The sequence below is a fragment of the Stenella coeruleoalba genome (genome assembly GCF_951394435.1).
Source record: "Stenella coeruleoalba genome assembly, chromosome: 3".
NCBI classification, from domain to species: domain Eukaryota; kingdom Metazoa; phylum Chordata; class Mammalia; order Artiodactyla; family Delphinidae; genus Stenella; species Stenella coeruleoalba.
In genome coordinates, this window is record NC_137148.1 from 155,022,426 (window position 1) to 155,037,867 (window position 15,442).

General features: G+C 50.2%; 1 protein-coding gene across 1 annotated transcript in view; it reads right to left on the reverse strand.

The window, feature by feature from the left end:
• Positions 1-15,442, reverse strand: part of COL23A1 (collagen type XXIII alpha 1 chain) — a gene marked incomplete at its 5' end in the record, with an annotated part of 360,721 nt that overhangs the window by 38,603 nt on the left and 306,676 nt on the right. The window contains 2 exons of the mRNA XM_079917474.1: positions 6,348-6,374; positions 7,948-7,955. Coding sequence (XP_079773600.1) covers positions 6,348-6,374; positions 7,948-7,955 — 35 coding nt within the window. The remainder of the gene's footprint in view (positions 1-6,347; positions 6,375-7,947; positions 7,956-15,442) is intronic.

The following is a 15,442-nucleotide window of genomic DNA, read 5'->3' on the forward strand; positions in this document are numbered from 1 at the left end:
TGATGGAGAGTCTTCAGGCTGCGTGCTAATCTGGGCTTTGCCATGAAGGTGGGCCTTGTCTCTTGGCCAAGTCCTATCAATGTCTGAGCCTAGCTTCCTCCTCTGTCCAGCAGGGCCGAGACCATCAATCTCCCAGGGTGGGAATGCGGGCAATCATGCCCCCAGCAAGCACTTGGTCTGTGCACTTGTTCCCAGGCCCGTTGGAAAGGCTTCTGGGGGATGAGAGTGGACAGTCCTTTTTTCTAGCTCCCTTGGGAGGAGAGAGACTCCCCACCCTTGTCAAGGCAGCTGTCTCTGTGGACAGGTAGTTTCTGTAAACACAGAGCCAAGTTTCCTTGGCCTCCTGCCTGGGTCAGCCTCTCACCGTGGCCTATAAGATTCTATCCCACAGAGCCTTGGAGACCTCTCTGACTTCCCCTTCTACCATTTCCTGGCACTCGCTCGCTCACTCGAGCCACATTGGCCTCGCACGTACCCTGGACACACGATGCTTGTTCCTACCTCATGACCTGTGCACTTGCTTCTTCCTCTGCCAGAAGCATTTCTCAAGCCCCCTCAAAGATTGCTACATCTTTTCATCATTTAAGTCTCACCTCAAATGTCATCTTCCCCAAGAGACTTCTGATTATTTAATCCAAATTATACCCACCCATCCACCCAGTCAGCCCTCTCATCACGTCCCCTGCTTCATTCTCTAGCACATTTTACTGCTTGAAGCTATCTTGTTGGCTTATTACTTGTTTGTTTCTCTCTTCCTCACTACAGGGAGGGGCCTTGTCACTCCTGTTTGGTGCTAGTCCAAAGACCCAGAAAAGCACCTGGCACAGAGACAATGACCGATAGTGTTTCTGAAGTGGGCATGCTCCCCCATTCCAGGGCCTCTGTACCACTGGCCCTCACTGGGTTTCATCATTTCTATGTACCTCACAACCTAATACTCTCCTCATACATTCAAATACACAAACCTTAAGCCCTGGAAGATTTACCAAATACACATTTTTCAAAAATGTTTGAATTGTATTCTGAAGGTGTAAAACAAATGCGAAAGTCACTAAAGCTCAATGCTGAGTCAAAAAAGTCCAAATACCAAAAAAGAGGAAATGTGAGGATTTCGATGTTGTAAATAGGAGATGATGAGACTTTTCTGTGCCAAAGTCAAGATGTAGGCAATACTGAGCCTTGCGTGACAGACAGGTCTTTTCATCCTAGACAGAAGCCACATTTTGGAGTGCAAAAAAAGAGTTTGTGAGAAGAAACCTCTAGGAAGGTCACAGTGACCCCAAGTTGTCCCTCCCTCTCTATCCCATGGTAAATTGGCTGTTGGTCCCCCTCCCCCATAGCTCCCCAAAGGCTGCAACTGGGTCTGATTCTTTTTGTGCTACCCTAGTACACAATACACCTTCTGTATTTGTTGAACAGAGCCAAGCCTGCTATTTATGAGATGGCAAAATCACTTTATCAACATAAATGCTGATTACTACCCCCTAATGTAAGAATGCTGGGCCCAGGGCTCCTCTGCAGGTCCCACCTTGGACTGACAATGTTCTGAGTTCAAAATTCTCCCGTGTGTGTCTGATTGCATGATATCTGCTGTCCCTGGATCAATTGGAATCTGAAAGCTCTCAAATGCTGGTGATCTCTTTAAATTCTATACCTGCAATTCCAAGTTCTACCACCAGATGGCAGTTAGAATTACACAATATTTATCAACACTAGTTTAATCTCTGAGACTGTGCTTCTAACGAAAATACACCCTAAATTAAAACAAGATACATACGTATATCCATAAATTTTTAACTTATGTTGTCATAGATTTAAAAGTATAACACCCATGATTGGCCAGGGCTTGGGGCAACATGCAGCATTCATGTGCTGTTGGTGTGAATGTAAATTAGCACAGCTTCTGGGGGGGCAATTTGGCAGTACACATCAAAAGCCTTAAACATGTGCAAACCCTTTGGGCCAGCAATTCAACTTCTAGACATTTATTCAAAGGAGATAATCATTTGGCTTCCCTGGTGACGCAGTGGTTGAGAGTCCGCCTGCCGATGCAGGGGACACGGGTTCGTGCCCCGGTCTGGGAAGACTCCACATGCCGCGGAGCGGCTGGGCCCGTGAGCCGTGGCTGCTGAGCCTGTGCGTCCGGAGCCTGTGCTCCACAACGGGAGAGGCCACAACAGTGAGAGGCCCGTGTACCACAAAAAAAACACCAAAAAACAAAAGAAACAAACAAAGGAGATAATCATGGAAATAAGCCTAGATTAATTCCCATGACGTTGACTACAAGGGTGAAAGATGGTCAATATAAATAATATAACTTGGAGACTGGTTAAATCAATTATATATGTGATAAAATGCTATGCAGCAGGCTTCCCTGGTGGTGCAGTGGTTAAGAGTCCACCTGCCAATGCAGGGGACACGGGTTCATGCCCCGGTCCGGGAAGATCCCACATGCCGCGGAGCGGCTGGGCCAGTGAGCCACGTCCACTGAGCCTGTGCATCTGGAACCTGTGCTCCGCAACGGGAGAGGCCACAACAGTGAGAGGCCCACATACTGCCAAAAAAAAAAAATGCTATGCAGCTATTACTTTCTATAAGAATTCTTAATGATGTGGAAAAATCTCATGCTATGTTAAGTGGAAAAAAATAGGCCACAAAAACGTATGTCCACTGTAATCCCATTTTTAGAATAATAACTATAAAAACAAATTTGTACACAAAAAGTATGGGAAGAACAAATGCCAAAATATTGAGGGGACTTATCTGTGGGTGGTAGGATTATGGATGATTGCTTTTTCTTTTTTTGTGCTTTTCTCTATTTTGGGAAGGTTTTATAAAAAACATGCTTCTTTTGTCATCAGCAGAGAGCTATTCATGAACCCTTGGCAGCAGAAAAGGACAGGCTGGCCTCTGTACAGGGAGGCTGTGGACAAGGTGACTGAGGCCCTTTTCAGTCCACAGCCTGCCCCACAGACATGCTTAGCTCCTATGGCCCTGTCCCCCTACAGCCCCTATCGGGTCCATATATGGACCTGGTTTCAGCTGGTCTCCTTACGGGGTGAGGGGCCACACTGGATTAATCCAGAATATGAGGCCGGCACAGTCTCTACCACAAGCATCCTGCTTGACTCTTTTCTTGCTCTTACTTCCCTTTAGGAAGTGACATGTTTTTAGCACAAAGGAAAAACATAACAGAAAACTGCCTGAAGCTGGTCTTGAAGTTTAGTTCAAGAAAAAGAAAGGAGCCTCAAAAACTTTTTCTAAAACTGACTGTTCAAAGCCATTTTCTTTTCCAAATGCTGCCAATGTGTGTTGGTGGATCAGAATGATTTCCTAAGCCTGTCTTTCCTTCCCTCGAGGTTTTGTGGGGTGAGGAAAGATAGAGGTATTATCAAGGGGCTGCCACCTGCCATGCTGCACTTGGGCTCTGCGTGTGTTCCCCCCTTTAAGTCTCCAACTCTGTAGGTGTGATCTCCCCAGGTTCTAAGAGGCCAAGTACCCAAGACCGCACAGCTGAGCCAGGATGGGACTGGGGTCAGACAGACTCAAAGTCCGTGAATACTCAGTACACGAGGTGCCTCTCAGGTGGCCAGGCCCCTTGTGCTGCAGGGGTTGCCCTAACCCTGGGATAAGCGCATGGACCCGTCTGTCAGCAGAGCTTGGGCTGGGAGCCAGGCCCTCTACAGGCTGAGAGAGCTGAATTTCAGCTTAAAACACATGGGTGCCCTGAGCCTACAGAATTCCCTCCCAACCTCTGCCTGCCCACATGGGCTTGCTTCCCTCCTTTGGGGAAAGCCAGGCAGAGTGTCACTTCCACCCTGTATCCCTCCACCGAAGGGACAGCCTGTGCGGCCTGATGGAACAAGGGTGCTTGGAGGCACACAGCTGGGTGAGTCGGCTGGCTCCTGGCACTGGAGGCACAAACACCTTGAACTCAGCAGCAGGCAAGGCCAGCCCAGTCAGGGAAGATGCCCAGATCTGTGTGGAAGTGGAGTTGCATGCAAACTGGGGTGGGCGACCTCAGGAAAAGGGGCAACCCAGCCCTGGGGTAATTGTGGGTATGATACCAGCTTCTCCTCACCCCTCACCGGGCCCAGTCTTCTCAGGGCTGCCAAGTGATGAGAAGCTTAAGGGGCCAAGGGCGTGGGCTGCCAGTGCTGTCTGCAAACGGGCAGTGGGGAAGGCTTGCTGGGCCCTAACCTGCTCCCTTCCCAGAAAGCTCCCAACTTCATACCAGGTGGACACACTGCATGCACATCCCTCCCTTGGCCTCCCCACCCCAAATTCACAGAGCCCTGTCTCTGACCCAGGCTCAGTGCCAAAAACCTCATACACTAAACACCAGGCTTAATTCCCTGACAGCCCTGTAATGGTCTTAGTCACCTGACCACCATTTGCTGTGACCTCACTTTACCTAAATCCCAGCTCTCTTCTTCACATGGAAGGAAACAGATTTTCGGGCTGCTGAGGGTCTTGCCGCCAGCTTCACAGCTTGTGAGGGGATTCAATTCCCAGCTGCCTAACTCTGAAGGAGGACTCCTACTCATCACCCACAGAGCCTGCTGGCCACCCCCCAGCCTGCTCCGTCCTGGGAGGAAGGGCAGGGATGGTGGCAGAGGGGAAGAAGCTCTGTGGGAGGTAGACTGGACCCCTGGCAGCTGGTCTGGAGTCCCCTGACCTTTGCCCAAGGAAAATGATTCCCACAATCAGCCAGCAGCCTCTCCGATGCTCACAGCCTGGGTCATGTGTGCTCAGAGGAGACAACAATGCACAAGAGGGAAGAAATCCACTCACCCACCCACTCCCCTTTGGACACGGGCACCTACAATCAAGAGTAACCCTGGAGTATAAAAGGTAACTAGGTAATCCCAGGAGTGGTTCTGTCAGGAAGTTTCCAATGCTCCTGAGCTAGTGAAGCGAGCAGGCCCAGGACACGAGGCTGAAATGTTCCAGCAAAAGCCTGTGGTTCCCCAAGACTCTAGCTGCCATGTCTAGGAGTTTGGGCCAATCAGGAAAGGCTGCTGGGAGGTGGCGGTGCTCTGATCCCCTGTGTGCTCCTGTGGGGTGAAGGTGGATCATGGCCGGCTTCGCATTTCGTTCTTACCCCACACAGAGCAGGATGTTTCTGGTCTGAGGGGCTGGGCTGCTTGCTGCTGGGGGAGCTGCCCTGGCTGCCTGGGTGGGTGGAGCACAGACCACTCGAGACATGAGGTAAATGCCCCCCAAAGTTTCCACCAAGAATTGTAGGCTGGGTTTGTGACCCATTTTGTGTAGCCATCACCTCCTCAGTCTTAATTAATCCCAACTCCAGTGCTGTTAGGGAGGCCTTGCATGACCCCATTTCACAGAACAGGAAACTAAAGCACAGAGAACGCCAGAGCCTTCCCCAAGGTCACCCAGCTAGGAGGCAGCAGGGTTGGAATCCATGCCCAGGTCTCCCTGATGCTCAGGGCTGGACGGCCCTCCACAGCCTTCTGGGAAGGTGGCTCCTGCAAGACTGGGGACACCCACCCCCTGACCCCGCCCTCCACTGCCAGCCAATCCTGACTCTGGACAGAGCTGGTCACTAGAGCGTCCTCTGAATCCATCAACATTTCCCTCCCTGAATCCTCCTGGCCTGTGGCACAGAACAAATCTCCCAACAGGATGGTCCTGCCATGCTCTCCTTCACCAGGCTTACCCTCTGCTCTTTCTTTATCAGGATTTCTGCATGCTGCTATCATGGGCCTTAATCTCCGTGCAGGACTGGACAGTGGCACAGCCATATTTCACCTTGCTTCTGACGTGGTGCTCACTCAGCCCAGGCTGGGAAATCCATTCCAAGTATAAGCTAACTTTTAGGTTTAATTGTAAAAGATCTGAGAAGTAACGACACCAAAAAGGCCAAACTGGAACTAACCAGTCTCTCGTTCTCGAGTGGTGACAGGACATGGTGGGCTGGGACAGGGAGTCTTCTGTCCACTGGAAAGAGTCTGGCAGCCACGCCCACAGGAGGGCACTCACTCCACAGCCAAGGGCTGGACCCTGGGCTCAGGGCTGACACACTGGCCAGGAAGAGCAGTGTTGGGTGGACTCAGCACGCCAATGAGACTCTTTCTTGGAGGCTATTTGATTTGTCTGCAAGGCAGCTAGAGCTGCAGACAGTTCCCTCCAGGCCAGGGCCCTGCAGATCTGCACATCCTGCATCTTCACAGAGCTAACGCTACTCCCTCCACAGAGAGACCACAGCCACTGAGGAGCAGAGGAGGAGGAGGAGAGGAGTGCAGACAGGTAAATAAAGGCACAGAGGAAGAATACTGGCTTGAGAGTAAAGGGCAAAGAGAGCAAAAAAATATATGGCAAATTACCGGGTAGCCATCTCGTCCTGATTGCCCCTGTGGTAATTAATACGTCATTAATAATTAGACTTTCGGCAGAAAACCATATGGCAACACTTAGAACTCAGTCAGGGCCCCAGATCCCCCCAGTATCTGCAGGGTTTGCAGCAGAGGCTGCTGGCTAGTAACTGACTCCTTCAAGCGGGGGGATGCAAGGCTCCAGTGGGTTTGGGGGATGGCGCACCCATTCCTCACCTCATAGGGCCAGGCTGGAGGGGCCCCCAGGGCACATACCACATGTGTCCTCCCCACGTCAGCCAAGGCACATGGCAAGGACCTTGTGGGATTGTGGGCTTCTGGAGGGTGGCATCACAGTTACCATGGAAAATGCTCCTTAAATGGGGCCTGATCTGGGGCCTAGTGAGCAGGATATGGGTTTCCCGTCTGTTGCCACTGGGATGGGGTGACCTGAGGAAGACAGCCTTGGAAACCAGAGATATGGGGGCACGTTTACTGCTACTGGATGCTTCTCTGACCCCATGTGCTCGGAGCAGTGGCTGTCCCGCCAGTGTCCCATACATTGGCATCCATCTCAGGTTGCAGCTTGAGAATTCTGCATTTGTTTAATCCACTTAGTCGTTTAAAAGCCAAGTTTAAAGAAAAAAAACACAAAAAACCAAATTTTCTCCATAGCCCTCTGCATTACACACTTTGGCAAGTTCACGCAGGCTAGCCTCCATGTGACAGTCAGGAAGGACTCAACTGTGAAAAACTGCTCGTAGCCCATAAATCTAGACATTCTCACTTTCTGGCTCAATGTGGTGCTGCTACATGCATCAAGAGGTCCAGATTCTGAAGGGTGCTGATCGGGAAATGAATCATGGTAAGTGGAAGTAAAACGAAGCTGCTCATCTGAAAGGAATTCCTTTAGAAAGTTAATTTTGGCTCAAGAGGACTGTCAATGCCCTTTTTGAATTCATTCATCTGGATTTATCAGGCTCTTTAAAACTGCCAAGATGAATCAAAGGCAGACTTGTCACGTGTCTTGGAGAAGGAATGGGATTTCCGGGGCTGCTGTGGATTGGGCACCAATCACACGCTTCTCAAACTCAGCACCCTCACTGGCCAGCTGTTCTCTCAAGGTCTCTGTTGCCCAACCCAGAGAGTCAAATATTTTGGCAAAGAAGGAAAACGGACCCCAGGATCTAGTGGTCAGGCGCAACATATTCCTGGCATAACTGCCTGACTCCAGAGCTCTTTCTGCCAAAGCATGTGAGACGAAAATGTTTACACAGATCAACTGCTGCTGAACATTTAGGAAATATGGGCATGGTGCTTGCATTGCTGTGCATCAAGCTGAGCCAGAGATTTGGTGAGGAGCAGCCAGGCTCATGTCAGCTCTCTTGCAGGGAAAACAGTCACAGGATGCTTCACTGGGCAAGTCAAGCCCATGGAATCCTGTGCTTGCATTCATCTACAAATCACAAAAAAATATGGCCCTGTCTGGGACTGAATTTAACTTTAAGGACAGACCACTCTAATCAAATATTATTTTCATGAAAGTGCTACACAGAGAGAAAACAAAATGTCTTATCTTTCAGGAGCAGAGAGCATAATCCAGGACACTTACGGGAGGACCTGCAAAACACAAGCAGAGAAGCCACAGTCAGCATCAAAGGGAGAGAGGGTCCCCTCGCCCAGGCCGGCCACTCTCTCACACAGCTCCTGGCCACCCCTCCTAGCAAGGCTTTGATGCTGTCATTGGCCCCAAAGCCAAGTGGCAGGGCAGAGGGAGTGCCTCTGTCCTTGGAGTGGCTGGGTGGGCGTGTGCCTGGTAACGACAATCCAGCAAGTTTTGGTTCCTGCATGCATTACATGAGGCTGCTGCTGCTTCTTGCTTGGGGCCCATCCGTGATGGGTTTTGGCAGGCAGTGTAGGAATCAGACCTGTTCCTGCTTGAAGAACAAATTTTGGAACTCACTAGGGGTTGGTTCATTTCCGTGGAAAGGGAGAGACTTGAGAAAGAAAACATTCTGGGCGGAGGTGAGAATACTCCTAGGTGCACTGGATGTGTGAGTGTGTGGCTGAAGCTGACATGTAGGGGGGTCGGGGGCCCATAGCCCAGCTCCAGGGTTAGCGGTGCCGAGCCTGGCTGCGCATGGGGGATTTGAAGGGGGCGAGTCTGGAAGCACAGGTGGCTGCTGCAGGGAAGGCTGGTGCAGCAAGCTGAGACTTGCCCCATGGAGAACACTCAGGTGTTCCTCACCTTACAGTGTGCAAACCATATTGCACATCTATGACAGCATTTGACCTTCTCAACAATCTTTGAGGTATGATGAACATACCCATGTGACAGATGACCACACAGAGGCTCAGAGAGAAAGAAATGACTGGTCGAAGGCAACATAGTTGGTTAGGGGTGGAATTTATCCCTGAAGGAAATCTCCTGACTCTCAAATCCTACACATTTTCCACTAAAGCCATGTTGCTGCCAAACAAGTGACTCCTCTGCTCTCTCCTGGCAGGCCCCAGACCTCAGTCTGGAGAGTGAGGCCGGCACAGGGAGGCGGCCCTCGGCAGTCAGCCAGCCCACACATATTTACGGATCGCCACTGGGTGCAGGTTAATGGGACCAATGGTGAAAGGCAAGATCTCTGACTCACAGAATTTTCCTTGGATGGATCAATACTTAAGAAAACAACGACACAAGGAGGAAGCACAGGAAGCTCCCAGCACGTAATGAGGGGCCAGAGCCAGACTGGGCCGACTCAGGTCGGGAGGCTAGGCTGAGTTCAGAGGGTGAGGAATAGTTATCGGGGAGAGGAACAGGGAGGGAAGCGCGTGGCTAGGAGGGAAAAGCTCTGAACACACCAAGGTCACTGGGCATCTAGGGTCCAGGCGAAACTGAGCGGGCTGCAGCAGAGGAGAGCCTGGGGAGAAGGCAAGCCAGCCAGACCACAGCATCTCGTTTCCACGTCACTGTCCAGCGGAGCATGATTTGAAGGACAGTGGCGGCCACTGAAGAGTTTTGCACAGAGGACTGATTTGAGGGAGTGTGAGTGGGCATGAGGATGGGTTGCAGTTGTCCCCCTGTAGGTGACAATGGCCTGGACTTGGGGGCTGGCAGTGGAGAAGAAGAGAAGTGAGTCAGATGGTACTTATCAGTGAGGACAGACAGGACTTACTTGCTCGTGGATTTAATGGTGGAGGATGAGTGGAGAGGTGCATCGGGCATAGAGGAAGGAGAGAGATGAGATAATGATTTTTCGCTTGAGAAACTAATGCATGATGGTGCTAATGCCTGAGAACGTAACGTGGCGGGGGAGTGGGCTGTGTGTTCCCTAAGCCTAGACTAGGGGCCGGGCAGGTTGTTGGCCACGTGGACATCCGTACAGCTGGCATCTCTCTTTCAGCCTTCTCTCTGTTTTACAAAAAAGATAAAAGCCACCAGATGGACTTGCCATTGCCTTTCTGATGCCACACGCCCACACCTGCCTGTACCTGCACCTGTGCCTGGCCTCTGCTCCGTGCCCCTCAGGTTAACTCTGATAGAAGAAATGTTCACATATTGAGGTATGGGGAAGTCATTCTGGCTTATACATGAGTTAACTTGGATTTTCTGCTAACTAAAACATCCTGTTTGTGGCCTATCAAACATACACTGTACACCTGCTTTAATTATTAAAGAAAAGGGCACATTGACCAGAAGTAAAGAATGTCCATGTTAAAAATAAAGATTAAATGCCTCCCTTCCTGGGACACCAATGCTGGTACTCCTTTCATGATAAGATTCCCTTCCCAGGTGCCAAAGCCATACTGACTCACTGTGTACTTGCTGATCTGTTGTTTTGAAACCTTGAAGGAATGTATCCCTGACTTGTTTGTGGTTCTTTGTTCTGACAAGACATAAAACTGTGCTGAAAACCATGCTTCTCTAGAGCAGTTTCTCAGTTATCTGTGAGGCTGGCTTCTGGGCTATATTCCTCAGTTTGGCTCAAGTAAAACTCTTTTCTATGCCTTTTATAGATTGTTTATTGATTATTTTCATTGACAACTCAGAGGAGATGACCCGCCTCCTCCTTTTGGGACCCTGCCGCCCCCAAGCTCCCCTGGTCAAGCCTGCCCTTCAAGCATATCCTTTCCCACAGCTCTGAACATGAGAAACCATCCTTTGTTCCACACCCTCCTCTGTTCCGGCCCCAGCTCCTCTCTCCCTCACAGCTGCGCTGCTGGAAGGAGGGGGTCTCCTCTCACTCACCTTCCACTCACCTCATGACCCTACGGTTTGGATTCCATTCCTATCCTTCTACCAAAATGGCACTCACCATGTCTCCAACGACCTCCTCCAATCAATAAGCCTGACAGGATTTCTTCTCCTCCTTGGACTCATCTTCTCCCTCCTTCTAGAAGTGCTCTCCTCCTTTGGCTTCCAAGATGACAGACACGTCCTCCCACCTCCCTGGCTATTCAGCTGACTCAGTCTCCTCTCCCAGCCTCACATGCCAAGGTTCCTCAGGAGCAAGTCTAAGCTTTCTTCTTTTCAGTTCCCTGCTCGTCAGTCTCCTCTCTCCATCTTTCCTAAGGAGCTCTTCCTTGCTCATCAGTCTCCTCTCTCCATCTTTCCCAAGGAGCTCTTCCATGCTCATCAGTCTCCTCTCTCCATCTTTCCCAAGGAGCTCTTTCATGCTCGTCAGTCTCTTCTATCCATCTTTCCCAAGGAGCTCTTCCTTGCTCATGGCTACAATAGGTGGAAGTGTCCCAAATGTAGATCTCCAGTCCTGACCATGCCTTGAGGCCCAGGCTCCCTTTTGGAGCTGCCTGCTTGATTTCCCCTTGAATAATCCCATGATTCCTCAAACAGGGATGCACAGTCACACTCACAATCTTCTGCCCACAAATGTGCTCCTCTCCAGCTCCTGGTCTCTGTGGATGGCATCCCCTCCTGCCCAGCTGGTGAATGGGAAAATGAGGAGTCCTTCTCGACATGCTCTATTGGCACATCCACTGTTTGTTGCTCTGAAGCCCATCCCCTTGGGTCTCTCCCCAATACCACAACCTCATCCATGTTACCAGCATCTCCTGACTTGCAATAGCTTCTTCACTCATCACCCTCTTCACTTGTCCCACAGACATTCACTGAGTGCCTACTGTTCTAAATGCTGTTCTGGGGAAAGTGGGATACAGCAGTGAACGTGACAAACATCCCTGTCCTAAGCATCCCTGTCCTCTTCTAGCGAGAGGACAGCTGAGATACAATAAACATAATAAACAGTACATCACCTGGAAGGCGATAGTGTCATGGAAAGAGACAGGCAGCAGAGCAGGGTAAGGGGCACTATTAGTGCTGGGAGGCAGATTGGGGGGGCCTTGTAGGTGGTTTGTAGGACTTTATCTTCTTTCTGAGATGGGAGCCCTTGCAGGGTTTTGAGCAGAGATAATATGACCTGGTTTATGTTTTAAAAGGGTCATACCATGTGGGGCAGCTATTGCAGTGATGTAGGGGAGAGGTGATGGTGGCTTGCAGCCAGTGGAAGCGGTGTAGGGGGTGGAAGTGGCTGAATTCTGGATTGATTCTGCAGGTAGAGCCAAGAGGATTTCTCTAGGCTGTGGAGTCGAAGAGACATGAGTCAAGGAAGATTTTGGCTTGAGTGACTGAAAGGATGCTGTTGCCATCAACAGAGGTGGGGAGACTGTAGGTTGGCAGGTTTGGCTGGAAGCATCAGGAGCTCAGCTGTGCACCCCTGGCCCTCGGGGGCACTCCAACAGTTACAAGGGGGTGCAAAAGAGAAGGAAGTCCTGGAAGCTGAGTGGAGGGAGTGCATCAAGGGGGATGGCAAAATCCCCATGCTGATCAGTGCTGACAGTCATGTGAGGTGAGGACTGAGACCTGATGGCTGGGCCTAGCAATGCAGAGGCCACAGACAGGAAGGGTGACAGGAGTGGACATCTGATGGGAAGGGGAGGGGAGGAATGTGGACAGTGAGAGCTTTCTAGGAGTTCTGCTGCAAAGGGGAGCAAAGATGGAGTAGTTGCTTTGGTGGCGTGGAGTCCAGAGAAGGGATTTCTTCAGGATGAGAGGCACAGCAGCATGTTTGCACAATCAGCTGGAAGGGGAAGACTCGATATGTTGGAGAAAGGGGGATTCCTGGAGTGATGCCCCTGAGGAGGCAAGAAGGACTGGCCCTGGCATAAGAGGTGGCACTGGCTGTGCTCAGGAGCCTAGATAGTCCATCTGTGGCAATAAGCAGGGAGGCAGTGCATGCAGGTGTGTGGCTGTGCAGGTGGGGTTTGTGGAAGTTTTCTTCCAACTGCTCCAACTGTGCCAGTGAAGTAGGAACTGAGGCCGTCAATCACGAGTGAGGTGTGAGAGGCCAAGGGTATGAGGGGCTTCTATGCGGATATCAAGATCTCTAGGAGTTCACCCAGAAGTGGTGTTGGAGAGAGGACTGGAGACCCAGGAGCTGAAACCCACTAGCAGTGAAAGGGATGTACCTGGGATCAGAGATGGCTTCCAATATGCTGGCCCAATGCTCTCCAGTCTCCATTCGGAGGCTAGATGCAAATCTGATCATGGCACTCCCGTCCCGCCACTCCTCACTTTCCCATTGTTCTTAGGACAGAGGCTCAAATCCAAAGCCCCATCTATGCTGTGATCTGCCCTTGCCCCTATGCCTGAGCCCCTCGAACTGCTGGGATGAGAGCTGTTATTAATAGAGGGTGGTGGGCAGGCCGGTGGTTATCAGGACAAAGTCAAGCTGGATTCATACCTCCTCATGAACCACGATAAATTCCAAGAGGATCAAAGATTTACATGCCTCAAAAAAATCATAAAAATCCTAGAGGAAAATTTCCTTTCTAACCATGGAGAGGGGCAAACTTTCCCAAGTACAGTTCATAATCTAGAAGCTATGACATAAAGTCTGATCCAACCATACAAAAACAAAAATGTCTGGAAGGCAGAAAGCACTGTCGACAAAGTCAAAAGCCAGAGTGGAAACATATTTCTGACTCATGTCACAAAGGCTAGATACCTTGATATAAAAGTGCTCCTACAAATCAACTCTAAAAACATCAACAATCAAATAGAAAAATGGTCAAAAGATATGAATAGAGAGTACACATAAAATACAGCCCTTTAGGTTGCAAAACAAAAGGAAATCTTCACAATAAAAGAAATGAAAATTAAAACTATAATCATATCAGATTAGAAAGAGTGAAAAAAATCTGATGACATATCAAGGGAAATGAGGACAGTCACCTCACACATTGGTTGAAAGGATAAATTGGTACATTCTCTACAGAGAGTAATTTGGCAATACTAATTAATATTAAAAATTTTTGTGCCAATTGCTACAATGATCCTCCTAGAAACGTATTCCATAGATATATTAACAAATATATAAGACGACAGGTGTATAAGAATACTCATTGTAGAACTAATTGAGATGATAAAGACATTAGAAACAGTACAAGTGGAATTGCTTAAAAGAAGGGATGGGGTTTCCCTGGTGGCGCAGTGGTTGGGAGTCCGCCTGCCGATGCAGGGGACACGGGTTCGTGCCCTGGTCCGGGAAGATCCCACATGCTGCGGAGCGCCTGGGCCCGTGAGCCATGGCCGCTGAGCCTGCGCGTCCGGAGCCTGTGCTCCGCAACGGGAGAGGCCACAACAGTTAGAGGCCCGCGTACCGGGGTGGGGGGCGGAAGAAAAAAAGAAGGGATGGGAGGCTTATCTAAATGGGATACTATGCAGCTGTGAAAAAGATTAAAGTAGTTCTGTATTTCTGATACGGAATAATCTCCCAGGCATATTGTTACATTTTTAAAAAGGCATGTCTTTTAACTGGCAGCCATTTGTGCTAAAAAAATCGGTAGACTTTTGTTTGTATAAACATGGAACATCTCTGGGTGTGGAGAGAAGAATGTGGTTATCAAGTTACTTCCGAGTAGGGGAACGGGATGGTGGGAGGACAGCAGTGGCAGGGGAGACTGACTTTTCACCATGGACTCTTGATGCCATTGGATACACGTGTATAGCTACCAAGTCAGACAAGGCAATAAACTTTAACTTGAAAACAGCTGGAGTAAGCGCTGTGTTTCTGTCTGGTCCTTCAGCTTTTGCTGCCTTTCCTCACACTCACTTCCAAGCTCTCTCCAAGAAAGCTCAGACTGCGATTATCATTCTGAGGACCTGGGGTCCTGAGAGTGGAGTCCGGGGCCTGGTGTGAGGTGCAGCTCAGGAGATGAAGGAGGAGCTGCAAAGAGTAACCATCACTCACTTAGGGCTCATCACGCACTGGGAATTCCACCATCAGCTTTCATTTAACCCCTGCTGCAACCTCACCAGCACATTTTACAGATGAGGAAACTGAGGCTCAGAAAGGTTACCACGCCCAGGGTCACGTCCTGCTGAACCCAGGCATGACCCAGGCAGTTTGACTTCAAGCCTAACAAAGTGCAAACTATTTTGGCAGAAAGAGCTCTGACATTCACCGAGTGTCCCCTGAGGTCTCCGGGAGGGTGCGTGGCATGTCTCAGGTCACCTAGCTAGTGGGGAGCAGTTCAGGATGGAAGCAGCGCTGTGGGACCCCAAACCTTCCACCTTCCACTTCCCCAGAGGGGTGTTCAGAGTGGGAATGGCAGCATTCCAGAGACTGATCCCATCACTGGTGGGACAGGACACATCTAGCCCATCTAAGAGATTCTAAAACACACCAAGCCACCACCTCTCTTGAGCCCTGCTGGCACCATATCACCAGTCACCATCACTTGGCATTGGCACCATCCTTACAGCCTCCTTCTTCTTGGTACCTCAACCCCACCAACCAGAGGGGCCTTTTAAAGATGCCCACCCCTTCCCAGGGCTTCCCATTTAAGTGGAATAACATCCAGACTCTCAGGAGGCACAGCGCTCCCATGTGGCCCTGCTCCTTGCTCCATCAGCCTCGGCTAAGCACTGGGTCCCTCTTGTCTCTCTCAGTTCCCCAAGGGGCCAGCCCTCTTCTGCCCCAGGACATTCACACCCCCCCCCTTTGTGACTGCCCTCATGACCCTGAAACTGAAGACATCTCCTCACCCTTCTCACGCACTTGTTTCCATCACAGCTGGCTGCTATTTCCTTCCAAGCA